This window comes from Diceros bicornis, chromosome 2, assembly GCF_020826845.1.
Source record: "Diceros bicornis minor isolate mBicDic1 chromosome 2, mDicBic1.mat.cur, whole genome shotgun sequence".
NCBI classification, from domain to species: domain Eukaryota; kingdom Metazoa; phylum Chordata; class Mammalia; order Perissodactyla; family Rhinocerotidae; genus Diceros; species Diceros bicornis.
This window is the reverse complement of record NC_080741.1, coordinates 67652859-67680746: the sequence shown is the minus strand read 5'-3', so window position 1 is coordinate 67680746 and position 27888 is coordinate 67652859. Positions and strand designations below refer to the sequence as shown.

The 27888-nt window shown below is 37.5% G+C and overlaps 1 protein-coding gene across 3 annotated transcripts; it reads left to right on the top strand.

Moving 5' to 3' along the window:
* Positions 1–4685: 4685 nt before the first annotated feature.
* UBA3 (ubiquitin like modifier activating enzyme 3) lies at positions 4686–27862 on the top strand. 3 transcript variants are annotated; one of them, XM_058562776.1, is made up of 18 exons: positions 4686–4738; positions 4925–4966; positions 6824–6944; positions 8300–8380; positions 12486–12568; positions 15140–15220; positions 19067–19110; positions 19448–19512; positions 19825–19980; positions 21100–21202; positions 21341–21454; positions 25173–25226; positions 25746–25782; positions 25864–25945; positions 26289–26389; positions 26512–26575; positions 26672–26726; positions 27052–27862. In XM_058562776.1, exons 1-18 carry the CDS (start codon positions 4719–4721, stop codon positions 27138–27140), a joined length of 1392 nt encoding a protein of 463 aa, XP_058418759.1. In that variant the 5' UTR covers positions 4686–4718; the 3' UTR covers positions 27141–27862. The 3 variants fall into 3 exon arrangements, with proteins under 3 accessions (XP_058418759.1, XP_058418770.1, XP_058418780.1); XM_058562787.1 differs by lacking the exon at positions 4925–4966 and having other exon boundaries at positions 4704–4738; XM_058562797.1 differs by lacking the exons at positions 4686–4738; positions 4925–4966 and adding an exon at positions 5324–5389.
* Positions 27863–27888: the final 26 nt, after the last annotated feature.

The window sequence follows — 27888 nt, the reverse complement described above, 5'->3', positions numbered from 1 at the left end:
CTGCCAAGAGATGTATTCGTTGTAAATTCTCTTCTAAGGGTTCCAAAGGATCATCTTTTTTCAGTTAACGGGCTGGTTGGTACAGTAAACCTCCTTGTATCTCAAATGCAAGAGAAAAAAGTATTTTGATTCCTTGCATAGTGTGGTAGGTAGAATCCTAAGATGCTAGTGTCTAAGATAACAGAGTCTCTAACCCTGCAAGTGGTGCTGTTTTTAAAAAACTGGATTTACTCTCCTTACACCAATTTTCAAAATTTGGAAAGCAATAAAATATACCTAATGCTAAGTCTAGAATATATAATTTGGTTTTCTTGATGATTCAGAAGGCAGTTCAGGAACTTTGACTCTAAGGAATTACTCATACCACTGGTATTCAGGAAAGTTTGGTGATTGAATTGAATCAGTGCTAAGATATAGCCTAGATGATGCTTTTTGAATAAAGTTTAAAATGTGAAAATGTTCCTAAGCTCTCACATTTTCTTGATTCTGGAAAAATGGGAAGGTTCAAACTCAAAGGAAGCAAAATTAGAGTCCTAGCTCCTTGATTTCTGGCAGGGAACTGTGGGGAAATTACTTAATCTCCTCAAGCCTCAGTTTTTTCATGTGTAAAGTGGGTATAATAAGAACATTTGCCACATAGGTGAAGATAAATAAAAGAGTGGATGGGAAGTGCTTAGTATATAGTAATTGTTCACAGTTAGATACTATTGTTATTGTTATTAATAATAGGACAGGCCATGATTCATCTATATGGCACTCATAGTGCTTTAACCTGATTTGTTTTCTATGCTTTTATAATGAACATGCACTGACTTTTCTCTATCTTCTTGCAATGTTATTTTTGTGGTTGTATCTGGATAGACTTGATAGGGAAAAAAAGGTTGAAAAGTTTCAGAATGACACCAACAGATATTTTGAGTCTTTTCAAGGCTCTATGAAAGCATTGTGGGAGATAAAAAAGGTGAGAAGAATGCAGCCTTGGCCTGCCGTCAAGGATCTTGCAATGCAGTGGAAATACTACTTAAATATAAGACAGTGAGAGGAGTGCTGAATAGAGATGTGCCAAGCCTCGGTGCTCAATTACAGGAAGTCAGGGGGTGTAGAAGAATTCCCTGGGGCTTAAGAATTTCAAGAAGCAGCACTGTGGGCAAGCTGAGTAAATGATGTTGGGCAAGACCAGCAAGACCAGCGTAGGAGCCCCACTAGGACCCCACACCTGTTGGAGAGATTAGTGAGCATTAGGAGCTGTGACTTTTATCTTCCAGTTGCTCAGTACGGCATGACGGTAAGTTGTCAAGTGCGTGTTACTAACAATATGATTACTCATTGATCATAGGCAACTGATATCCAGTAAACATTTGTTCAGTGTATTTTTACTTATTTGTTTAAACTCCAAAGAGCTTTAAAAATAAAGAAATGAAAAAAGCCAGATATAGCTGTATATAGCATGATCCTCTTCTCCCTCTCTCCCAAAATATTAACCATGCATCTCTCTCTGGTTAGATTATGGGAGCCTTTTTTTTTCACTACACATTTCTACCTTTGTCACAAAATCATTTTAAATAAAAATGAACACATATGGAATCCTTACTTTATTTCAGGCGCCATGTGAAATACTATTAATAGTAGCTCTTTGTCACTGTTCATGGGGGACAGGTAGGGGGAGATTCAATGCAGAGGCCTTCCTGAGGCTCTTATATCCAGACCTGTGCTTCTAAATAGGTCTACCCTGAATATTTATCTGTTTGTATATAAACCATAGTGGATAGTCTAATAGTTTATGATATATTCCATTTGAAATTAAATAAACCTGTTGCAGGTTTCTCTTGCATGTCTCTGTTAACTTTCATTACTGGCAAGGGCAGGTGGCTATTTCTAATGGGTCAGTCTGAGCCAGTGGGAGTGCCTGGTGTCATCTACCAACATACCACCACAGTGAGTCAGGGTGTTAGTCCCAAGGCACGCAGATGAAGGGCGAGATGCCTTTGCAGACCTCTTTGTGGCCAGCCGAAGCCTATCCCTGGGCCTCAGTTTCCTCCCTGTGAAATGGGTAGGTTTGGACTAGGTGATCTCCAAGTTGCCTGTTGGTTTTTACCCTCTGAGGTGGCTGAGATGCTCACTGCCAATAATCAAAAGTTCTCCTGAAGGTAGCATTGCTGGGGGCTTAGGCCACATGAGCCTGTTTTGAAAAGCAAGGGTTTAACCTCAGTGGTTTCCATCTGTGGAGTAGTCTGGGCAAGAAAAAGAGGTTCTGGGTTGATGTTGAGACGTGTGACCCAGGGAAAGAGGCTGGTGTCTCTTGCTATGGACTGTGGACTGTGAACTCTATCCCCCATTTACTGCCTGGCACTGATTTTCAGCTCAATGAATGCCACTGAAATGAACCTAATTGGGAGATAATAAAGGACAAAAAGAAGATTAAATATCATAATTTATTAACAGCAGCTACATGTAGTGAGTACTCATCAGGCTTTATGTACTCCATTTCATTGGTTCTTAAGCTTTATCTTGCACAGAATCATCCAGCACTTTGCAGAAGATTAGGAGTGGGGCCTGAAAATTTGCCTTTGTAACAAGTTCCCAAAGGATGCTAAGGTAGCTAGCTGATCAGGGACTATATTTTGCGAACCACTGTGGATTTCATTTAATTGTCAAACAGTTTTACAAGGTGAATATTATTATCCTCAGTTTACAAATGAAGACACAGAAGTGTGCAAGGTCTCATAGTTAATAAGTGGAAAGTTAAGGATTTAAACTTTCTTTCTGACTCTAAATATCATTCTTGTCCCACTCCAAGAAGGATATATGTATATATTTTGAACATGATTATTTTTCTGTATCCAGCCATCCAGACACACACACACATCTATCTATGTATCTATCTATCTATCTATCTATCTATCTGTCTGTCTGTCTATTTCTGACTCTGGAAGAAAATAGTCCAAAATAGTATCACCATTTATCTTTAGGTGATGAGATTATGGGTTTCTAAGTTATTCTTTAACTTTTGTGCTTTTTTTCTTTATACTTTTCTTCTATGTAAATATATATTTCTTCCCAGAAAAAAATGTTTTTTAATTTTTTTCCATTTCCACTTAATTTCTTATCTGACACTAAAATATTAATACTGATGATCACAAAGAAAGAATAATTTCTCCAACCCACCCTTATAAACTGATTTAGGTAAATTTTATTCTTAAAGTGAGTACCTTTATGCAAAGATGTTGGAACCCTCCTGAAAAGTTGAAGGTGAAAATTCCCCCATGCTTTGCCTCAGAGGGAAGCTCTGGCATATTAGGGTAGTTCTTCCGAGTTTTTTTCATAGAATATATCATTTTAAATAATTATTTATTAACACATAAATTGTATAAACATATAATGTATTATGTCTATATTTTAACTTAGCTTAACATTACACACTGAACAAAATTTAATTAAGTGTAGTTAATCAAGATTATAATTACCACACACGGAAAGACCTTAAGGCCGACGAAAGTCTCAGAGCAGCCAGCCCCGCCGCCCCGCCCCTCCCCGCCTGGCCCGGCCCGCCCCTCTCCCCGCCGACGCCACGCCCTCCTCCGACCTCCCCTCTCCTTCTCCCCGGCGGCCCTGCCACCCTCCCGGCCAGCCCCGCCACCCTCCCCGCCAGCCCCGCCACCCTCCCCGCCAGCCCCGCCGGCCCCGGCCCCACCCCGCCTCCCGCTGGCCCGGCTTCCTCCCATCCAACCGCGCCGACCCTCCCCGCCAGCCCCGCCTCTCCCCGCCTGGCCCGGCCCGCCCCTCTCCCCGCCGACGCCGCGCGCTCCTCCGCCCTCCCCTCTCTTCCTCCGCGCCGGCCCCGCCCCCCTTTCCGCCAGCCCCGCGGGCCCCGGCCCCACCCCGTCTCCCGCTGGTCCGGCTGCCTCCCATCCGACCGCGCAGCCTCTCCCCGCCGGCCCCGCCCCTCCCCGCCAGCCCCGCCTCTCCCCGCCTGGCCCGGCCCGCCCCTCTCCTCGCCGACGCCGCGCGCTCCTCCGCCCTCCCCTCTCCTCCTCCGCGCCGGCCCCGCCCCCCTCTCCGCCAGCCCCGCCGGCCCCGGCCCCACCCCGTCTCCCGCTGGCCCGGCTGCCTCCCATCCGACCGCGCAGCCTCTCCCCGCCGGCCCCGCCCCTCCCCGCCAGCCCCGCCTCTCCCCGCCTGGCCCGGCCCGCCCCTCTCCTCGCCGACGCCGCGCGCTCCTCCGCCCTCCCCTCTCCTCCTCCGCGCCGGCCCCGCCCCCCTCTCCGCCAGCCCCGCCGGCCCCGGCCCCACCCCGTCTCCCGCTGGCCCGGCTGCCTCCCATCGGACCGCCCCGCCCCTCCCCGCCGGCCCCGCCCCTCCCCGCCAGCCCCAGCCCGCCCCTCTCCCCGCCGACCCCCCGCCCTCCTCTCCGCCCTTCCTTCTCCTCTTCCCCGCCGGCCCCGCCCCTCCCCGCCTGGCCCGGCCCGCCCCTCTCCCCGCCGACACCGCGCCCTCCTCCGCCCTCCCCTCTCCTCCTCCGCGCCGGCCCCGCCCCCCTCTCCGCCAGCCCCGCCGGCCCCGGCCCCACCCCGCCTCCTGCTGGCCCGGCTTCCTCCCATCCGACCGCGCCGCCCCTCCCTCCCAGCCCTCGCCCACCCTCCCCGCCCTGCCCGGCCCGGCCCGCCCCACCCCTTCGCGCGGCCCGCCGCGGGGGCAGCTGGGAAGAGGCGGAGAACAATATGGCGGATGGCGAGGAGCCGTAAGTACTCGGGCTCTGCAGGCGCGCCCTGCTGGGCTGGGTTGTGAGAGAGCGCGGCGGTGGGCGGTCGCCGCCGCCAGCCGGGGGTCCCCCCACCCCCCGCCCCGTCCCCTCGCCCCCCATCCTCTCGCGGCGCCCAGTGTGTAGCGTGATGCTGACCCTTCTTTTATTCTCTCTTTCTTTTAGGGAGAAGAAAAGAAGGAGAATAGAGGAGCTGCTGGCTGAGAAGTTAGTGCTGCTGGGAGGCCGGGGCCCTCTCCGGGGGCCCCCGCCCCCCCTCACCCCAGGCCTAGGGGACCAGCCGCAGCGGGCCCGGGGGGCTGGGAGGGGGGCACCCGGAGCGCAGGCCGCGCCGCCTCATCCCCTGACCCCCGTCCCGCAGCCCCAGGGGTCCGGCGGGCCGCTCCCGGTCTCTGTCTCGGCGCGCGCCGGGCTCGGGGTGCACCGCAGCGGGTCCCGCGCGGGCCGCCGGGGTGCTTGACCCAAAGGTCTTGGGGAAGGACCCTGGGTCCCCCCTTCCTCTATCCCAAATTGTCAGAACTGTGACCTTGTGAAAAGGGAATTTTGCACATGAAACGGACACTAGGCCGTTTTCGTATGCACCGAGACAATAGTATAAATTGCAAACTTTTTGAGAACTTTTTATATCAGGTATTGTACTAAGCACCGCAATCATTTTTGCAAAATAATTGCCTCTTAAAGGAGAGCGTTGACTCCAAAGAGCTTATTTCCCCCGTTTGTTACACACTCTATTTCTTACTAGATGCTTAGTTTTGTGCTGTTGAGACAGGTGTAAACAAAGTGTTTTCCAACCTGGCCAGCGCCACATCATTTTTCCTCCTGCCTACAATGGGAGGGGAAGAAAATACTCTTGCGGTGGGTGTGGTGAGTTAGTAATTTCTGTGCCAATTCTCAGTAGCAGAGCTTTAGAGTCTTTAGGTATCTCCCTCAGAGAGTTGAATTTCGATTGCAAGAGGACTGGAATGACAAGCCTCATTTCGCATTCCTTCCCACCTTTCCCTTTCACTTCTGCTTGAAATGACAGTTGAAATTCACATGTTTACTATATGCCAAGTATGGTACTAAGGCCTCTGCGTGGATTATCTCTTTATCCTCATTCGGACCTTAAGAAATAGCTGCAGACGACATACAGAGGAGGTTTATGGCTGTTAAGTGATCTGCTCAAGGTCACAATGCTATTAATTGTGGAGCCAAACCCAGTTGTGACATCGAAACCTATGGTTTTTATTACTAGGCAATACTTTTTGGTCCCTTTGTGTAAAAACTGGATATTACTAATATATTTGAAAGTAGAAATTGTGGGGTTATAAGAAATTTGAAAATTAAAAATAATCATAACCAAACATGAATCTTGCACTGAGTAGAAAATACATATATTTTGTTGGAGGATTCCTGCTTTACTCAGTTCTGTGTGCTAAAAGGTTTCTAGATGGTAATGCTGATCTGTGGCAGAATTGCAACCTAAAAGTTTTTTTGTGTTGAGTGGCAAGCAAAACCACCTCATAGTTTTAAGAGATTGTCTTGAAAATTGGGACCTCTCTTTCAGAGAGAAATGTGTGAAAGTTCCTCTCATCAAAAATGATCTTTAACTCACACCTTTCAAAGTTGGAAAGGACACGTGGGTTGTAGTAGATTTGAAGCATCACAATTCTGAAAGTGGAGAGTTTTTTTTTTTTTTTTTCTTGTAAGTGATGTTTCCTGATCAAAGTGTATTGAAGGAACAGATTGGGGAAGTTTACGGTGATCTTTTGTAAATTCCAATTGTAGAAAAGCCCATGTCTCATTGATTTACCAACATCTCAAGTTTAGTCTTGGGTTGCTTTAGGAACCCAGACACATGTAAACTGATTTATTTCATCAAATACATGCAGTTCTTAACTTTAAATAAACTATATGGTAGCCAAGGGAAAAAATTAAAAGCATAAGCCTAACCATATTGAATATTTCCCTTTTTATTTGAGCAGGTCTGGTGTGGTTACCTTTTCATTTGGGGAAGCCATAGTAGTTGTAGGTGTGGCTTTTTCATACTGATCTTTGCAGCTGAATTTACTGTGTTCTGTGCAGAATGGCTGTTGATGGTGGGTGTGGGGACACTGGAGACTGGGAAGGTCGCTGGAACCATGTAAAGAAGTTCCTCGAGCGATCTGGACCCTTCACACACCCTGATTTCGAACCGAGCACTGAAGTGAGAAACATTTATTTTTAAATAACTCCTTTAATAGTTTTATGTTTCAAAAATAATAAAAATGCTTCCTTTTTAATTTGCTCTTCTAATAAAATACTAATACAATTGTATAAGTTATCTTGAAATACTAAATTGAATATTTGCAACTGATTTTATTTGAATGACTAATATTTGAGTCATTATTTTCACGTCTCATGTAATATGTTGAAATTTTTCGAGAGTAAAATAACTTCATAACCTCATTTAAAATTCTAAATTATAATTCACTTAAAATTCCAGTTTAAAATGATTTCTGAGACACTCCCCTTTTTAGCCCTGATAAGAAATTAATTTTGATAGGAATATAAATGTGCTTGTTTAAATTTTAAAATATAGTTGAAATGAGCATCTTTACTTAGAATTGAATATAATTAATTGCATGTTAAAAACTATGTGGATGCTGTATACTAGAGGAATAGAATTTTGGACTGGTAGTATCTGACTTAAAGCAAGCATTCAATTAGATGCAGCTTGTTTTTTATTACAAGGTAGAAAAAAGTATTCTTTATAACAAATTTTTATGTCCTTTTGTGTTTATAAAGAGATATTGTTTTGAAATAGAAATATTGTGCTGTTCCTAAAATTAAGATGCCAACTATTGGGTTTGACCCAGTGTCTCATCTAAATAACTTTTCTCTCCTTTAATCTTGGACAGAATTGACAGTATTTTCCATTTCTTTGGATAATCCACCATATTTTCTCATGCTTCTGAATTTTTTTTTTCCTGGTAATTTAAGATGCTTCTGTTGAATTGTATTTCTGTTTCAAATTGTATTTCTGCTGATATGCAATTTTCTAAGAGTTTTATCTATCTTTTCTTCCTGTCATCTCATGTTGTGTAAGTTTCTTCACTCACTGTATTCAAAAGCAACTATTATTACTACTTTTTTTTTAAAAGGCATTTGAACACCTTGTGCACTGCTTGATCCTCTGTTCTTAAGATTTTTATACTTTTTCATTTTTAGGAAGTCAGTTAAATAACTGAATTTGATGCTTTCCATCCCCTTTCAACGTTAAAAAGAAACAACTCAAGTAGGCATAGTTTTTTTGGTTAGAAATAGCCTTTTAATTTCATACGATAAAAGTCGACTTAAGAACGTTAAAATTGAAACTCTCTGAAATCATTACAGTTATAGAATTTATGGTTCTACCTTGTTTATAAATTTAAAATAGTTTATTAAATACAAAGTCTGCTCTTTATCCTCAATTGCATTTTTCATGGAAACAGCAGAAACTATTTTATGGTTTGTTGCTTTATTGATGGTACTTACAGTTTTTAACAACCAGATTTTAATATGCCTTTTCATTCTTTACAGTCTCTCCAATTTTTGTTAGACACATGTAAAGTTCTAGTCATTGGAGCTGGCGGCTTAGGATGTGAGCTCCTGAAAAATCTGGTAATATATATATATATATATATATATAAAAAAAAATGTATTTTTTCCTCCTTTGTAATATTTAACCTTTTTCCTTTTCTATCACCAAGAAATTTCTTTATTGTGGTTGTTAACCTTTTCTCCTGAGCCTTTGTTAGATAAGTTTAGCAGGTCAAATTCCAGAACGTATTTAAAGTGATGATGTAACTTTGGAACTTTTTAAACTCTAAAGTCCTCAATTATAAAGTCATTGATAGAAATTCTTGCTTCTGTTTTCTTCTCTGCTCTTTATCAAAACAGATCTTTGTACTTCCTCTTACAAAGTGCCCGTTAATGTCAGTGAAGTAAATAACAAAACTAGTAATATATATTTTAACTTGTAATTTCAAAGAATTTATTGTTTCTTTTGTTCCTCAAATAACTCAGTTAGGTGGATAGGACATTGTCTCATTTTATTTTATTTTTTATTTTTTTTGTGTGAGGAAGATCAGCCCTGAGCTAACATCTGCCAGTCCTCCTCTTTTTGCTGAGAAAGACTGGCCCTGGGCTAACATCTGTGCCCATCTTCCTCCACTTTACATGGGACGCCGCCACAGCATGGCTTGACAAGCGGTGCGTTGGTATGCGCCCGGCATCCGAACCGGCGAACCCGGGCCGCCACAGCGGAGCGAGCGCACTTAACCGCTTGTGCCACCGGGCCAGCCCTGACATTGTCTCATTTTATATAGAGGGAAACACTGAGGTTCAGAGATGTTAAATGACTTGCCCAAGTTTTTCTGGATTGTAGTTATGTGCCTGGAATCTAATCCAGGTCATCTGTTCTTATGCAAGTGTTCTTTTCACTGAACCATTAGGTCGTTATATGACTTAATCAGACAGTAATTTTTGATGACCTTATGGTAGTAGACCCATAAAATTTGGGAGATCCAAACCTTTTTCTTCTTTTTTTTGGTCAATTTGTTTTTAATGAATATCATCTTAAGAGAGGGTACTGTTTATTGAAGCTATTTCCATATACTGGTTGGAAATACATAATTTGTGACTTAGTTAATTAGTTTCATTGACTTCTGATAACCACAAAGTAGTTTTTATAAGTCTTTATCAGTTTATTTAACAAAAGTGGATAGGGGAAGAATTAATTTTTTTTTAATTGATGTCATAATAGTTTATAACATTGTGAGATTTCAGTTGTCCATTGTCAGCCCCCATATAAATGTGCCCCTTCATCCCTTGTGCCCATTCCCCAACCCCCTTCCCCCTGGTGACCACCAAACTGTTGTCTCTGTCTGTGTGTTAGCTTATAGGGAAGAATTAATTTGTATGCCAGCCTTCTCATTGGTATGTAGAAAAGTAGAAATGCTAGAGTGGACTCCTTAGAAAAGGAAGCGGGTAACAGAGTCATATAAAGGACCTAAAGAGTCAGGCATGGGGCTCACGTTTAAATATGAACAAACACGTTAATTTTGCTAGGAAACACTAATGTCACTCCTAGTGAAACTGCAGAAGTTTTCATATGCTTCATGGTATTTAGCGCGTTGCTGGGTTCTGTGGGGATTGTAGGTCTTTATGGTCCCTGTCCTTAATGAATTTGAAGTTTCATTGGGAAGACAAGTCTCACACAAAATAAATAGCAGTATGTGTGATATACTCTTTGATGGATTATCAAAGTGACAATACCTTATCAAACATAAATACTCTTGCAGTGTGAAAGCCAGAGAATTCTAGAAGGGAGGGGTTTATGGAGGGTGATTAGTGGTTTTGGTAGGCATTGTATGTACAAATTCCCTGATGCTTAACTTTTTCCATTTTGAAGCTGTTATTTGCAAATGTGATATATACTAATTTTAAATGTAAAGTAATTGGAGATTAGATCAGAGGAGTGGTCATCAAGCAACTTTAGGAGTGGCTTGTTATTTTTTTATTGCATTATAATAACCTCTTACACAAAAGAAGAAAAGTAAGGGGTTTCACTTTTACGACTGATACTTTGCTTATTTCAGACATAAGTACATAAGAGATATACATGTTTTTTAAATTGATTTTAAGCCCCCCAAAGGCTCATTCTAACAAAAAGAATATGACATTAATATTATATTGAGCAAATTATTTATTGAGTCTCTTCCCCCATACACCAGGCACCATTTTAGATGCTAAACATACAGCACTGAACAATACAGACAGGTGTTTCTGTTTGTGGGGCTTACATTTTACTGGAAGGGAAAAAACAAAACAAGTAAAATACATAGTATGTCATATGGTAATAAATGCTATGGAGAAAGGAAGGATGGAAAATAGGTAGCCTGAGGGGAAGGGAAAGGGTTTACAAAAAGTTGCTATTTGAGCAAAGAGGTGAGCAAGAACATTTAAGGCAGAGGGAATAGCAGGTGTAAAAGTTTGAGGTGGGAGCGTGACTGTTAAGTTCCAGGACAGCAAGGAAGTCATTATAGCTAAAGCAGAAGTGGGTAAGGGGGAGCATTTTCCAAGAGGGTATCAGAGAGGTAATGGGAGGTGGAGGGGCTTGGAGTGAATATCACAAAAGACTTTAGAGGCTACTGTAAGAACTTTGCCTTTTACCTGAGTCAGGAAGTCATTGGAGAGATTTAAGCCGATGAGTTGACTTGATCTGACTTTTAACCTAGATCACTGGCTGATGTATTGAGAAAAGGCTAAAGAACAGAGGAGGAAGCTGAGAGGCTAGTTAGAAGTTGTTGCAGTTATCTAGGCAAGACATGACAGTGACTTGCAACAGGGTGGTAGCATTGGAGGTGGTGAGAGTGGTCCCAGATTTTGGATCTGTTTTGAAGATGGAGTCAACAGGATTTGCTAATAGATTGGCTGTGGGATATGAGAAAAGGAGAGGCGTCAAGGATGATGACACAAGGTTTTTACCCCGAGCAACTGGAAAGATGGAGTTAGCATTCACTGAAATGAGGGAGACAGAGAAAAGAACAGATTTGGTGGTGTTGGTGAGCAAGGATGATGGAGTTTGGTTTTGGAAACTGCTAAGTTTGAGATGTCTGTTAGATGATGCTTTAACTTACAAGATTGTCTTGAGATCACCAGAACTAAGCACAAGGGCACTCCAAATTCTGACCAGTAAAGTAGGAGGAAAACTCTTGAGTTGTGATGAACTGGAAACCAATTTTTAAAAAGTGTTCAAATTGTCATGAGTATAGTGACCAAGTGAAGAACGTGTTTTAAGAAGGAGGAAATGATCCGCACCCTGCCAGATACGTCAGATAAGTAAGGTCAGAGAGACTGAGAATTGGTCATTGGAGGTAACAACATGTGGTCACTGGTGACCTTGACAAGTGCAGTTTTCAGTGGAGTTTGTTTAGAGTGGGTGCAAGAGAAATTTGAGAAAGCAAGTATGGACAACTCTTTTGAGGATCTCTTGCTATGAAAGAGGAGCAGAAAAATGGGGAAATTATTGGCAAGTGGTTTAATTTGATTACTTAAGTAAACTGACCAAGACCCAAAAAGCATAATTAATTTTGACACTTATTTTTTTTAATCTTTTGCTCCTGCTGGTAGATTTGAGTAGTAGTTGTACCGTTAGAATGTGTGGCATTATCACTGAAACACGACAGTTTGTTGCTTTTCTCTAGCTTTTCTAATTGCTTGTTCTTGACTGAATACTTTTAAGATGTTGTTTTTACATTTGCAGTATACATATGTATATTTATAATGTATACCTTATAATAGTTATTTCTGAATTGTGGCATACTTAATGTTAGGTAAACTAAGATAAAACTTGGAGGAATTGCTTTTAACAATTTTCTGAAAAAGAATAGCAAATACAGTTAATTAGTAAGACTAGTAAAATTAAAATATCTAGTAACAGCAGCAAAGCAACAAAATTTACAGACGTGTTTATGGGATTAGAAAACAGCTGTAGAAATATTGAATTGTTCTCCTTTGGTTAAAGATTATTTAAAACTGAGTAGTTATACATTTTTGACCTTTACAAGAACCCTGAATTTTACGTAACTTGTAAGGCTCTTTAACCACTGAATATGATTATGCAGAATTTATTATGAAGAATTTAGGACTACATTGAAAACAAATCTTAAAATTTCAAATGTGAGGAAACTTCTGCTTAATTGGATTTTTTTTATTCCCACAGGCATTGTCTGGTTTTAGACAGATTCATGTTATAGACATGGACACTATAGATGTTTCCAATCTAAATAGGCAGTTTTTATTTAGGTAAGTTTTAATATCTTAGTTTAAAATTCTGATAACCTTTTGAACTTGAGTACATTGCAGTTTAATAATTTTTTAAAACTACTGAAGGAATAACACTAATTTTATTTAAAAAAAATAACTACCACTCCCATTTTAGGTAAAATTTTGAGCATTCTGGTGAAAGTTTTGTAAGCAATTATATGTTTTTGGTTTTTTTAAAGAAATTTTTCAGAAGGTTTATGTGATTTGGGGGTGACTGTGCCCTGAAGACATGGAGCGCAGCTCTTTTCCTCCTGTTGATTTCATAAGAGGACAGCAGCTGGAATATTAGGCCCTAGTGAGATATATTGGTGGGGACTTATGAGCCAAGGCTCGAATGGTGACTTTGGGGCAATGAAATTATGACCAGGTTTGAACTTTTTATAGAAGGGGAAAGAAAATGGAGAGTTAAGGAGAAGAGAACCAAAAGCAATTGAAATGGAACAAAGAGGGGTAATAAACATACATGAAATACAGAAAGCATCTAGGAATGCTTTGTTCGAATTGACTTTAAAAACTGGAAGTTGGCCATATATGCAGATCTGAAGAAAGGTTCGTTAGTGAATTTTAGTATGTAGCATTTAGAGGTTTGAGTGGCTTAGATAAAAGTGTCTATTTGTTAGTCAAAGAATTATAGATATGGAGCGATAAGGACTTTTTTTTCTCTCTCTAGTGACTAGAGTACTGACAGAAAGTGCTCAAATAGTCCTAGATATGCAGGGTAGGGTTAGGTTAGCAGAAAAGATAAAATTAAATTGTTTGTATAGGCATAAAATCTCTACTTTACCTTTGTGGATGATCTTAAAGAGATTGAAGGATGGGTTAAACTAACTCAAGTTAATGAAGTGTTGTAATTGCAATGTGAACTCTGTGTTTAACTTTTAAGTTTTATTTGTTTGTTTATTTTTTAACCCTTGAAATTTCTCTGTAGGAAAGTTTGTGGGCACTTTCTGGTTTGACAAATTTTTAGTGTGTGAAAGATCTAAAAAAAGACACCACTGAATTGATTGGTTATTGATAATAGGCCACGCCCTTTAATTTGTGGCTAAAATAATGATTGAAGACCATAATGATAGTTAACGTTTGCTGAGTGCTTAAGATATATTAAGCAGTTTCTAAACTCTTTGTCTATATTACCTATTTTAATCTCAGAGCAACCCTCAGGGTAGGTACTTGTTTTCAAGGTTAAGTAATTAGGCCAAGGTGTTCTGCATGGATGATGTGTGTGAAAGGCCATTTTATTTAAAGTGCAGTTTTTGGTGGAACAATCCAATCCCCTAATCCTGGAGTGGTAAATTAACAGTCCCCACAGAAACCATCTAGGAGTTCTTTTATTTGGGATCTACTGTGAAAACAAACAATCCACAACTTAAAAGAATCTTGAAAGTCTACTTATACCCTTTACACACCTAAAGAGCTCTGTCCAGAGTAGGTGAATGCAATATTGAAATCAAATTTCTTGACTTATGCTAGAGCCTTTGCTACTGAAAGTTAGGGCAAAGTCAGAATAAAACTCTTATCAGCAAAAAAAGCACACTGCTTTATTGGAGAGAAGGAAGTTGACATATTAAAGTATTTTTCTTTAAAATTCCAATTTTAAATAAAATATATTTTCTAATAAACACATTGATTTTTTTATTTTCATTTATTTTTGAAGTGTTTACTCTGTGCTTAGATATGGAGGAATACAAAGAGATAAGAATATGGTCACTTTGTTCCAGGTGTTCACAGTCTAGTGGGTATGACAGACCTATGTATATAACCAAAAATATTTGTGTTTAGTAGTAATGAAGCACTTACTATGTATACATGAGGGAGTGATTTATTTCTGTGAGGAGAGTGAGGAAATATTAGGAAAGAAAATACTATTCATACTGAGATTATAGGAGAGAATTCATGTCCTTTCCTATCTACAGCTATGGTTATTATCTACGAGTGACTTTTTGAGGTCTTATATTTTAGCTTCTTGAAAATATTGGTAACATTTGCAATTTTAGATAATGCCTTTGGAATTATTCCTTCTTCAAAAACATGGTTATAGCTTCTTATGGGACACAAAATTTTCTACTTAATCAGCACACATGGGAAGAAGGGGAAAAATGAAGGTTCTTGCATCCTTAGAATGAATCTCGTGTATATTTCAGCCAAGATCTGCATAGTAACACCTTGAGGTTCTGGGGTTCAGGGCACATACTTGGAAGGCTCTGAGTCTGGGATAATTTTTTACTTTGGGAAATGCCACAGTGAGAAATAGCCAGGAAACATACCATTATTATGCTTTATCTGAACAACAACAACAAAAAAGCACTGCTCATATTTTCACTTAAGAAATACTTAGACTTGTCAATACTTGTAAATACTTAATTTGGAACATCAGCAGGGGTTGACATTTTAGTGTTGAATGACTATTCATCAAAAATACTTAAGTAAAAAATTCCTTCTAAATAGCCTCTAAATAAACTCACCATGGATATTTTTATGTTTGAAAGTAAATTATGTAGATCATCTAGATTTATATCCTGAATGATAATTTAAATATAATTTTTCCTGTAGGCCTAAAGATGTTGGAAGACCTAAGGCTGAAGTTGCTGCAGAATTTCTAAATGACAGAGTTCCTAATTGCAATGTAGTTCCGTATCCTTTTGACAAAAAAGTTACTTAACTTTTTAAAGCTTTTTTTTCTTTATTATAAAAAAGATGTTTAACAGAGAATGCAGATAAGCAAAAATTAAAAAAATCAGCAGCAGTAAGCTTATTACTGAGATATCTGCTGATAACATTTTGCTTTATATCCTTTCAGTCTTTTCTTTAAGGTTGTATAAATATTTTTTTTGCCCTAATTTTTAAATTAAGCTTATGTAGCCAGTGTCATTGTTTGTTTTGCATTGTTGCCCTTAATTTCAATTTCAATTGCATATCTCCTCTATTAGATTGTAAGTTCGTGGGCTGGATCTGATTAATATTTGTGTCTCTTTACAGTAGAAGACAGAGAAAAGAGTCAGTGTATTATTATCCAAATGAAAGGTGTCAGAGTAAATTTATTTTTACAAGAAATATGTTTTCAAAAAGGAGTATTCACACTATTGATTCCCATACATTTAGATCCAGGGAACTTTTAGTATCTTATAGAAATTCAGGAGATGGGATTTGCTGCGTAGGAAATTTCACAGGATACAAAATCAACATACTAAACTCAGTTGTATTTCTCTGTATGAGCAGTGAACATCTGGAACTGAAATTTAAAATACAATGCCATTTACAACCACTCAAAAATAGAAATACTTAGGTGTAAGTCTAACAAAATAAATATGGGACTTGCATGCTCAATACTGCAAATTGCTGATGAAAGAAATGAAAGATTTAAATAAATGGAAAGATATTCTGTGTTCAAGAATTGGATGATTCAACATAGTAAAGATGTCACTTCTTCCCAAATTTGTATACAAGTTTAACAATTTCTATCAAATCTCTGGAAAATTTTTTGTTGATACAGAGTATTCTAAAATTTATATAAAAAGACAGAGGAACACCTAAAAAATTCTGAAAAAGAATAAAATGGGAGAAATCACTATATAATTTCAAGACTTATTATATAGTTACAGTAATCAAGACTGTGTGGTGTTGCCAGAGAGATAGACAGATCAGTAGAACAGAATAGAGAAACCAGAAATAGCCATATTTAAGTATTGCCAATTGATATTTGACAAAGCTGCAAAAACAATTCAATGGAGGAAGGATAATCTCTTTAACAAATTGTGGTGGAGCCATTGGATATTTATAGGCAAAAAAATGAATCTCAAACCTCAAAATTACAAAAATTAAAATGGATCATAACTTTAAATATAAAATGTAGAACTAGATTGAAGATAACAGGAGAAAATCTTTGGGATCTTGAGCTTGGTGAAGAGTCCTTAGAGCACATCAAAAGCATGATCCATAAAAGAAAAAAATTGATAAATTGAACTTCACCAAAATTAAAGAATTTTGCTCTGTGAAGGACACTTTTAAGAGAATGAAAAGACAAGCTACAGATTGGAAAATACTTATGAGGCAGGATCTGACAAAGGACTCATATCTAGAATATAAAAAGAACTCTCAAAACTCAACAGTAAAAAAAAAAATGCAATTATGGGGGCCAGCCTAGTGGCGTAGTGGTTAAGTTCATGTGCTCTGCTTTGGCAGCCCGGGGTTCACAGGTTTGGATTGCAGGCCTGGACCTATGAACCACTTATCAAGCCTTGCTGTGGCAGGCGTCCCACATATAAAGTAGAGGAAGATGGGCACAGATGTTAGCTCAGGGCCACTGTTCCTCAAGCAAAAAGAGGATTGGCAACAGATGTTAGCTCGGGGCTAATCTTCCTCACCAAAAAAACAAAACAAAGCAATTAGAAAATAGACAAAAAATATGAAAGGCCATTTCACTAAAAAAGGTAGCAAAAAGTACATGAAAAGATGTTCAACCTCACTAGCTATAAGAAAAATTCACATTATGAGCACAATGAGATTATTACTACATACCTATTAGAATAGCTAAAATAAAAAATAGTAACAATATCAAATGCTGGCAAAGGTACAGAAGAACTGGATCACTCGTACGTTCCTGGTGGGAAATATAAAATGGTATAGCCATCTGGAAAATAGTTTAGCTGTTTCTTAAAAATCTGAACATACACTTGCCCTACAACTTAGCAATTTCATTCTTGGGCATTTATCCCAGAGAAACAAATACTCATGTCTGCATAAAACTTGTTCTCAAATGTTTATAGCAGCTTTATTTGCAGTAGCCAAAAACTGGAAACAACCAAAATATTTGTCCATAGGTGAATTGTTAAACTGTGGTACGGCCATACCATGGAATAATATTGAGCAATAAAAAGAAACTAACTAATGAAACATGCGACAACTTGGATGGATATCAAGGGTATTAGCTGACTGAAAAATGCCAATCTCAAAAGGTCTCATGATTTGATTTATAGAACATTCTTCAAATGACAAAATTATAGAGATGGAGAACAAATTAGTGATTGCCAGGGATTAGGCATGGGGCTGGGGATGGGTGTGACTATAAAGGGATAGCAGGAGGGAGATCTTTCTGGTGATGGAATAGTTGTGCATCTTTATTGTGTTTAAATGACAGAATGATACACACATTGTATCATGGTTTTGATATTGTACTATAGTTAAGTGAGATGTGACTGTTAGGGGAAACTGGGTAAAAGACAAATGGGACCTCTCTGTACTATCTTTGCAACTTGCTGTGACTCTATATTATTTCAAAATAAAAAGCTTAGAAATGCAAATACAGGTCCTTATAGGGAGAAAGGGAAAAAAGAAAAAAGGAGTATGCATACTCTGTGTATCCCCATTATTTAGATCTCAGAAACTTTGAGTATTTTAAAGAAATCCAGGAGATGGGATTTCTTGGGCTGGCTCCTGGGTCCCCTGTTGCTGTTGCTCCAATGTTTGCTCCGGTTCTCTTTTGACCTCACTGTTTTTAGCTGCAGATTATGCCCCCTGTTTGCCTAGCATTCAAAAGGAATAGGGGTCTGAATGGGTGAGGGCTAAAACTGGATTTATTTTTCATAGTTTTATTTGTAGGCCAGAATAAAAATCTAGGGCAAGCATATATTGTCCTTCTTTTCTCCATTTTGCTTTTTAAAAATATATAATGGATTACTGTAATTTTAGAGAAGTATAATTTATTTATTATTAAACATAAAATTGCTCCAGTAGAAAAATTAAAAAAAAATTTTGCACATGTGATGTTAAAATGTTGAGTGCTGTGATTGATTCATACCCACAACCACTTTTGAAGGGGGTTTCCTTTGCAGCCTCTAGACAGGGGAAGACTACTGATAGGGTTTGGTTGGGTAAAAAGAGAAAGACTTGGAACACTGAGTTAAATGAGAGAAGAGGAAAGAATTCATAGCCCCCCCACCCCCCAAAAAACATTAACAAATTATTAGCACCTGAAGAAGCTATTGGACACATCTGTTTTTTTTTTTTAATTGGATGTATTCGACATATAGCATTGTATAAATTTAAGGGGCGGAACTGTCTTAATTTGTGCAGTAACTCTTAAAATCACCTTGCTAAATGGGAACTGTAGTATGCTTGTTCCCTTCACTAAACCAATGTTTATGGCCTCTGCTTGGTGCTGATGGTTGAGGACACACTTCCTGCTTTTTCAGGACTTATGGTTTTATGTAAAAACTGAAGCAGAGTAGAAAGTATAACAGAGACATACACATAATGACATGAGAGTCCAGGGATGAGAGAAACTAAGTATTTAGGGGAGGAGTGTTCTGAAAAGGGGTTTTGTCAGGAAGTAGAATTATGTTCATTTTGTCAGATTCCTTGAATTCATTTGAACATTGATGACTTATTTCTTGTGTTAAATATACATTTATAATTTGTTCCATATGGCATTGTTAAATTCACTTTAAACTTAGCAGCTTAAGTTCCTTTACTTGTATTCAGACATTTCAACAAGATTCAGGATTTTAATGACACTTTCTATCGACGTAAGTTGTCCACTTGAAATTAAATTCTCACTAAATTCCTACTATTTTTTAGTTGCTGGCTATTTGAAGGCTGTTCATTTGCTTTCCTCTCTGGGTGTTGGCCCTTCAGTAAGGTTGTTGACTGACTGGAAGGAGAATGCTGCTGTTTTAATTCTTTGTTGACACCGTTAGCTGCATTTTTATGTGCTGTCTTAAGAATTACTCCAGGATTAGTAGCTTTGTGTGTTTGTATTATAATAAAAAGTGGGGTTTTTTGTTGTTGTTGCTTCATAGAAAGTGAATTATGTTGTGCAGTGGCATTTGTAAAAACTAAACTTGCATTTTTTTTTTCTTGTAGAATTTCATATAATTGTATGTGGACTGGATTCTATCATAGCCAGAAGATGGATAAATGGGATGCTGGTAAAGACTTGAGTGTTGTTATGGTTCTCTGAAGTTCTTGCTGCTGCTCTTAACATACTGAAATTAGATTACATATCACGTTTTTGGAAAAAATCAGAGTTTATTTAATTTTAAATTAAGTAGATGTACTTTACTGATTATTGCCAGTCACTAATTTTCAGGTGAGGACATAAATTGCTAATATCATAATCTCTTGATTTGATATATTAGTACTCACTAATGTGATTGATTTGATTAATTACTTGACAGCATGCTCCCTTTTTTGAATTCTTATCCCCTTCTCTTGTTAAATCCTTCAAATACTTTTCCTAGATATCTCTTCTAAATTATGAAGATGGTGTATTAGATCCAAGCTCCATTGTCCCTTTGATAGATGGGGGGACAGAAGGTTTTAAAGGAAATGCCCGAGTGATTCTGCCTGGAATGACTGCTTGTATTGAATGTACACTGGAACTGTATCCACCACAGGTAATCAAAAAAGCAACTGCATTTGTCTTATAGTATCTTGGGGTATAATTAGAGTTGAATTATTAAGTCTAGTCAATATTTAGAATTTTCAATTAGGGGTAACTATATATATTAATTATTATTATTTTTTTTTGGTTAGGAAGATTGGCCCTGAGCTAACATCTGTTGCCAGTCTTCCTCCTTTTTGCTTGAGGAAGATTATCGCTGAGCTAACATCTGTGCCAGTCTTCCTCTGTTTTGTATATGAGATGCTGCCACCGCATGGCTTGATGAGCGGTGTGTAGGTCCGTGCCTTGGATCCTAACTCACGAACTCCAGGCCACCGAAGCAGAGTGTGCAAACTTAACCACTACACCACCGGGTCTGCCCTGGGGTCAACATATTTTAAAAATGTTGCTGAGAAGAAAGATCATAAAATATGAAATTCTCTATTTGAGGAAAGATATGGACTGAATATCATAGTTTTGATACTATTCTGTTTTCATAATTCGTTTGTATTAATTTTTTGGAGAGTAGGGATCAAAGGATCAATTACAAAGCTATATGTTGAGATAGAGCTATAATCTATTTTCTTTGGTTTTTGCCTGTGATTGTTTCAGGGAAATAAAGATACCAGGGGTGAGAATGATCTTTCCAAAGATGGGGGTCTTTAGTCTACATACCCAGTTTAAAAGACAATTGGAATTTTGATTTATAAATGTAAATAATTTTATGAGTATTTACTTGGAATTTATTTAACTCTGAATTTGCTGTTGTTTTGGTGTATTTTATCCCTTCAGATTTAAATATCAGGTAAACACAACAAACTGCTCATGTGTGAGAATTTATTCAGCACTTTTCTCATGATCTAACAAAGCTTAAATTTATATACCTTGTTAAATTTATATACCTTGTAAATGTACAGCAAACCTATTTTTATAGGCAGATCAACCTAAGTGAAGTGACTCAGATGCTATTAGTTTTAGAAGCATTATTAATGGTATAAAATGTTTGGTTTCTATAAGTAGAAGGCCAAGATGAATTATAAGAAACTGTTACAAACTAGATTATAAATACAAGTTACATTTTAAAATAGTTCATTGTTGAAAATCCACTAAAAAAGGCATACTGTGGTTTTAGGTTAATTTTCCCATGTGCACCATTGCATCTATGCCCAGGCTACCAGAACACTGTATTGAATATGTAAGGATATTGCAGTGGCCTAAGGAGCAGCCTTTTGGAGGTAATAAACCTAATTTCATAATCCAGAATTACATAAAATATATATTTGTCTGTATTATTTATTTGGACAGTTACATTAAAAACAAGTTGGTTTATGTTTATATATTTCTATCTTCCTCTCTTTTTTTTTCCTTAACAGAAGGGGTTCCATTAGATGGAGATGACCCTGATCATATCCAGTGGATTTTCCAAAAGTCCCTAGAGAGAGCATCACAATATAATATTAGGGGTGTTACGTATAGACTCACTCAAGGTAAGTTAGTGAATTGTCATGAATTATGATCTTAGGATGATGCTTTTTTTAGGGGTTGGGGATACTTTGGAGGAAATAATTGATAAGTGATTTCAGATAGTACCATCCATTTGAGGTTCAGTAAAGGTACCATGGAAATAATAGTTTCCAGGTGCCCCAAATTTGGTAGGAGGGAACTGAGTTCAACAGAATCCATACTACTTCTTGGACAGAAGGAATTGAATAAAATCATTGAATCTTATTTACTTAGGAATGGAAGAGGCCCTAAGTCATCCAAATAGAACCATTCACTTTATCTTTCACTGAAGGGGAATTTATCACCTCCTGAGACAATATATTTCACATTTGGACAGAACCGTTAAGACAATTATTTTATATATTGAGCATCAGTCCGCATCTTTAGTTTGGTCTGAGTATTGTCCCCAGGGTACACCATATATAAATCTAATTCCCTTTTAAGTAATAGCCCTTAACATATTGAGAACGGTGATCACATTCCCTCCAAATCTTTATCACTGCCTTCAACCTTCTTAGTTTCTTTAACCCTTGACATGTTGTGTGACTTAAAGTCCCATCATGTTGGTGTTCTCTAGCCATATTCCAGTTATTCATACTTCTCTTAACTACTTAGGGTAGAATGTAGCATTCTAGGATTGGTCTTATTTTAGATAATAGACTTGTGATAATTGATGCAGTCTTAGAGGAGAGCAGGGTTTTTTGTTGTTTGTTTGCTTGTTGTTTACATTGATGCTATACCTTTGATTCTTTGAGGTTACTGTCCACTAAAATCTGGAAGTTTTTTCCACATGTGCAATTGCTAAGGCACATCTCCCTATTAATAGATTTGGCAATTTTTTGGAGTGGTAGTTTTGGTTTTTTATACTCAAGTACAGTCATGCGTCACTTCATGAGGGGGATACATTCTGAGAAGTGCGTTGTTAGGCAATTTCATCATTGCTCAAACATCATAGAGTGTACTTATGCAAACCTAGATGGTGTATACGGTATATACTACTACACACCTAGGCTATGTATTACTAATCTTATGGGACCACTGTCCTGTATGCAGTCCATCATTGACTGAAGTGTCATGTAGCACGTGATGGTATAGGTCCTAACAAATTTATTCTTAAATTCAACCTGCTATTCTCCTTCTCTATAGATGTATTCTTTTATGCCTGCCAACTTACCTTTCCTTTCTAGCTTTATTTCACCTGTTGTTTTGATAATCATATCCTTTATCTCTTTTCCAAATAATTAATTAAAAATTTTAACAAGACTGAACTGGCTGAGAAGAGACATCGGAATCATAGTTCTGGTCAGGCCCTTTTAGGTTTATCTCATTCTGTTGATCAGATCTTCTTGAGTACTTCCTATTTCTTTGTCTTGTTCACAAGAATATCATGAAAGACCTTTCTGGATGCTCTACCAAAGCCTGGATGTACTATCTCCCACATTTCCCTGGGTTGCTAAGCTAGTCGTAGTAAGTAAATGAGGCTAGTCCAACGTGACTTGTCACGTTGTAACTAAGTCACTAAGAGTGACTTGTCACTCTTAGTGATCAAAGCTTCCTAATCGAGGTACTCACAGTTCATCCTTTCTAGAATTTTGTCCAAGATCATCACCAAGTTCACCAGAAAGAGCTTTGTGTTCTTGAAAATCTGCCATTTCTCTTCTGTGATTATTTCCTTATATTTATTGATGTTCTAGTGAAGTCATTTGAAAATTCCATTCTTATACCCTCCTTGTTGATCCCTGTACTGCCTCTGTTCTGACCTGCTTTGTGTTCCTTAAACACATCAAGCTCATTGCCACCTTAGAGCTCTAATACTTCTGATCCTTACGCCTGGAATGCTCTTCCTTGGATCCTCTCAAGGCTGGCTGCTTATCTCTCAGGAATCAACTTACCCGGTTTTCCTGATCATTCAACCAGAAATGCTTCCGAGTTGTTCACTCTTTTACCTTTTTATAATTGCTCAGAACTAATGGTAGCCTCATTTTTCTATGCAAAGACTATTTCATACATACACTCCCATACATCCCTGCTCTGGGGCCTTTGCCCTTGGTGTTTACACAAATGCTCTTTCCCCAGGTCATTGCATGGCTGGGTCTTTCTCATGGTTTAGATTTCAGCTTAAATTATCACCTCCCAGAGGAGGTCTTCCTAACCATCCAGTCTAATGTACTGTCTCCACCACTGTCAACGCTGACACATATCTTGTTCTACTTCATAGAACTCTTCAGTATCTGAAATTTTCCTATGTATTTACTTGTGGGTTATCTCCCTCACCGGAATGAAAGCTCTATCAGAGCAGATAATTTTTTTCCCTGCTGCTCTGCACTACATCTTGAACACTCTTGTGCATATAGTGCACATTTGGTAATTGTTTGAATTGACAGATGAATTCAGTTTGTCCTAATCAGGAACTGTAAATTCATTTTTACTATGTAGTCTCATTCACCCTTCCATACCTTTTAGCAGGGCTTGGTGTGTACTTTTCAGCATGATGATTGAGGGCCTTGACAAGGAGTACAGAAGCAAAATTTGAAGTGAAGTCCAGCTTTCTTGAGGGGTGGGGACAGGGGAGGTCTTTATCATTTTGGCAGTGCTCTTATTGGGTAGTGTCTCTTATACTCCTCACTGTGACTACCTCTTCCTCCTTGCAGTACATTTTGCTATATGTGGTTCACTGGAGAGCTTCCAGTTGAACCATCAGGAGGTTAGCTCCTCCCTATTTCCCCTTCTCTGAAATTATACGTAATCATATGGTCGGAATTAACTTTTTAAAACAGCTTTCCAAACTTATTAACTGTCTTCCTTTCATGTCTTCTTAGATATTTGCCTTTTTTCTGAAGTTTCTGACCTGCCTACACCTAAAGTCTTGGAAACACATCTTTCAGTGCTCCCTCACACTCCAAGATAATAAGGCTACTTTTCTCTGAAGTTTTTGTTTTCTAAAATTAACAATTCAAATATAGTTATAAAATGGAATATTTATTTTGTACTTTAAAAAAATGGTTTAAGGTGTGGTTACTGATATGAAAAAAGTGGAGTAGAAATAGAAAACTATGTTTAATATTTTGTGTAGTCCAAGTTATAGAGTGAAACAAAGCTGATGAGGGGCAGTTTTTCTGTTTGTTGTAAATTTTTGTGAATCGACTGAAACTATTATATGAGGAACAATTAGGTGACTCTTATTCTTCATACTTTACTCAAACCTTATTGAGTATAGCATAAGATTATGCACTTTGGGGCAGATCTGGGTTCATGCACTACCCCCATTACTTACTAAGTGTATAGCTGTGGATGTTATTTAATTTCTCTCAACTTCATTTTCCTTATCTTTAAAATAAGACTCAAGACTAATGTAAGGATGTTATGAAAATTCAGTAATATCTTATTTAATCTTCACACTGTGCCCAGAACACAAAAAACACTCTCTTAGCTATTATTATTATATTACTCTCATCTTTATATGAAGCTTGGTGAAAAGTTACTTTTCTTTGCTACTGTAACTTGTTTAAGATTCTGAACATGCTACAAAAAGATGGGAATGTGAAAGAAAATTTTTTTTCATGGTTAAACTTAGGTCTATTTTCTGACTTAAAAGCCTGAAAAATCAAGTTGTGGAAAAATTGTTTAATAATCATATTGTCTAATTTAAGATGCTTATTTTTTAAAAGAAATGACCATATTTTAATCAATATATTTTTTCAGGGGTAGTAAAACGAATCATTCCTGCAGTAGCTTCCACAAATGCAGTCATTGCAGGTGAGGAAAAATGTCCACTACTTGATTTTTTCTTTCCTTTAGTTTTTGATTCAGTATCTAAATTGACATGTCTGCAGCTACTTGTTCTCAGAAAACTGGTGTTCTAGACATTTGATACCTTTTGGGGTGGGTGGTGTAATTAAGCTGTCCAAAAAAAGAGCAAGCTACTGGACCTTGTATATATTTTGTTGTACATTATGTCATTGATAAAGTGCTCTGTAGTAAGGGGACATTTTAGTACCATTTCTTTTTAATCAGTTTAACAGACTGCTAATTAATCTGAAGAAGAGGAAGAAAAACATGTAATGTTACTCTTACTTGGATTATACAAAACTAATACAAAATGTTTTACTTTCTCAGTTTTTTAAGAGTATATATATGATTTTTAATATATTTTTTAATCAATAGCCTTGTAAATTTATCCATTCTGATTTACAACTGACTTTTTAAAAGAAACTTCTAATTTTAAATGTATAATTTTAATTGAGTTAAAGCACATTTATTTTCTCCCCTCTTCAGCTGTGTGTGCCACTGAGGTTTTTAAAATAGCCACAAGGTAATTGGTTTCATTTTTAATATGTATATAAATCTATGTTTTGATCTGGGTCAATTATATAAAGATATTTTTTCATTACAGTGCATATATTCCCCTTAATAATTACTTGGTATTCAATGATGTAGATGGACTGTACACGTACACATTTGAAGCAGAGAGAAAGGTTAGTAGTATTATACTAATAAAAAAGATTTTGATCATGCATACTTTCATTTTTAAATATTAATTACTGGTTAGAAATATGAATGAAATTGCTCACACCCTAAGTATTTTCTAACTTCCAGAACTCTGTAACTATATATCTTTCGTAGTGTAGCCTGAAATAAATACTATGTAGCAAAATAATTTAGGAAAAATGGCCTATTAATGAAAGCAGGCTTTAAAGCATACCTTTGTTCATAAGAAATATGCATGATTATAAAACAACTTGATTTTTACTTCATTGTTATAAAGAGATTATTATTGGTGCATGTGCCACTGTGATTTGTTGTATTTTATATATGTAGGAAAACTGCCCAGCTTGTAGCCAGCTTCCTCAAAATATTCAGTTTTCTCCATCAGCTAAACTGCAGGAGGTTTTGGATTATCTAACTAATAGTGCTTCTCTGTAAGTGTTTTGGACTTTTTTTATGTTTTAAAAATAATTTTTGTGATTTTAAAACTTTAAAAACTAGATATTTTTTTTAAAAAAAGTAATCTTTGATATACTTTTTTAATAATTATATTTAGGCAGATGAAATCTCCAGCCATCACAGCCACATTAGAGGGCAAAAATAGAACACTTTACTTACAGGTGATCAGTGTTCAGTTTTTATTTTTTTCCACAAAATTATATTAAAAGTTTAATTTCATTTAATGTGCTTTACACTAAAATAATTTTGTGTTCTAGTCAGTAACCTCTATTGAAGAACGAACAAGGCCAAATCTCTCCAAGACATTGAAAGGTATTTTAAATGAGTATATTTACTAATAATCTCTTTTTTTTTTTGGTAAAAGTAATAAATACTTATTCTAGATTTGCTCCTAATGCCTTTATATGATGATATCACCATAGTTACTTATATCTTAGAAACAGTAATAGAATTAATTGTCCTTTTAGTGTAATATTTAAAAAAATCTCTAAGAAATCAAATATAATATTACCTTGATTAAAAATTGGATTTTGATATTTATCTAGGCCATAATACTCTGTAGTTTGTGTCTGTGTGTGTTGTTATCCTTTTTGTTGAGATTTTTTTGCCTGGGTTAATTATACTTTTTCTATTTTAGAATTGGGACTGGTTGATGGGCAAGAACTGGCAGTTGCTGATGTCACCACACCACAGACTGTACTGTTCAAACTTCATTTTACTTCTTAAAGAAAATAAATATGCACATAATAGAAAACTCATGGAAATATTATACTTTGTGGATGCTAAGAAATTTAATTGATGTCATTTTTAGCATTAGCGTTGCTGAAATTTGACTTTTTTTTTATATAATGAGCCACTGTTTTTTAACTTTGTAACTTCCCCTTGAAGATGGAATTTTGGGGTTGGTGCTTGTAAGCATTTTCATTAATAATATGGGAAATGATGCCTGGAGAGAGAGACTATAAGCAAATGTATTGCTTCTTTTAGAGGAGGAGGCAAATACCCTTTTGTGTGTGAATTTTGTTATTATGGTCAAAGAATGTTTCTCAGTTTTCATTTGAACACCCACATATACAAAAGACGTCCCTTTAAAGAAAATAAGAAAATTAAGTTTTAAATAACATTAAATATTACAACCTGACATCTAGAGCATATTGAACATAGCCTACTTCTTGCTTGATTTAATATTCATTTAATTGTGGCTGTCCAAATGAATATTAATTATTGCAAAGATTACCTAGTCCATAATAATTTGTAAATGGTGTTATAGCTGAATACCTGTGCATGGAAATGGGAAATATTTTCATGTGTTTACTGCAGTGCCATAGAGGCCAATATGCACAACAATTAAAGCCAAGATATGGATGTTTAAAGGAATTTAATGTTTAAATAGTTATCACTGATGCTTTTGTGCTATTTATTAATAAAATCATATATTGTCTACTTTTCTCACTGAAATTTTTAAAAGTATATT

What these genes read in the sequence shown, in the direction of transcription:
- UBA3 (XM_058562776.1), top strand. Translation starts at nt 4,719, where the DNA reads ATGGCGGATGGCGAGGAGCC. An exon ending in TAAGGAGCAGCCTTTTGGAG is followed by an intron (nt 21,203 to 21,340) that starts GTAATAAACCTA and finishes TTTCCTTAACAG; the next exon opens with AAGGGGTTCCATTAGATGGA. An exon ending in CTAACTAATAGTGCTTCTCT is followed by an intron (nt 26,390 to 26,511) that starts GTAAGTGTTTTG and finishes AATTATATTTAG; the next exon opens with GCAGATGAAATCTCCAGCCA.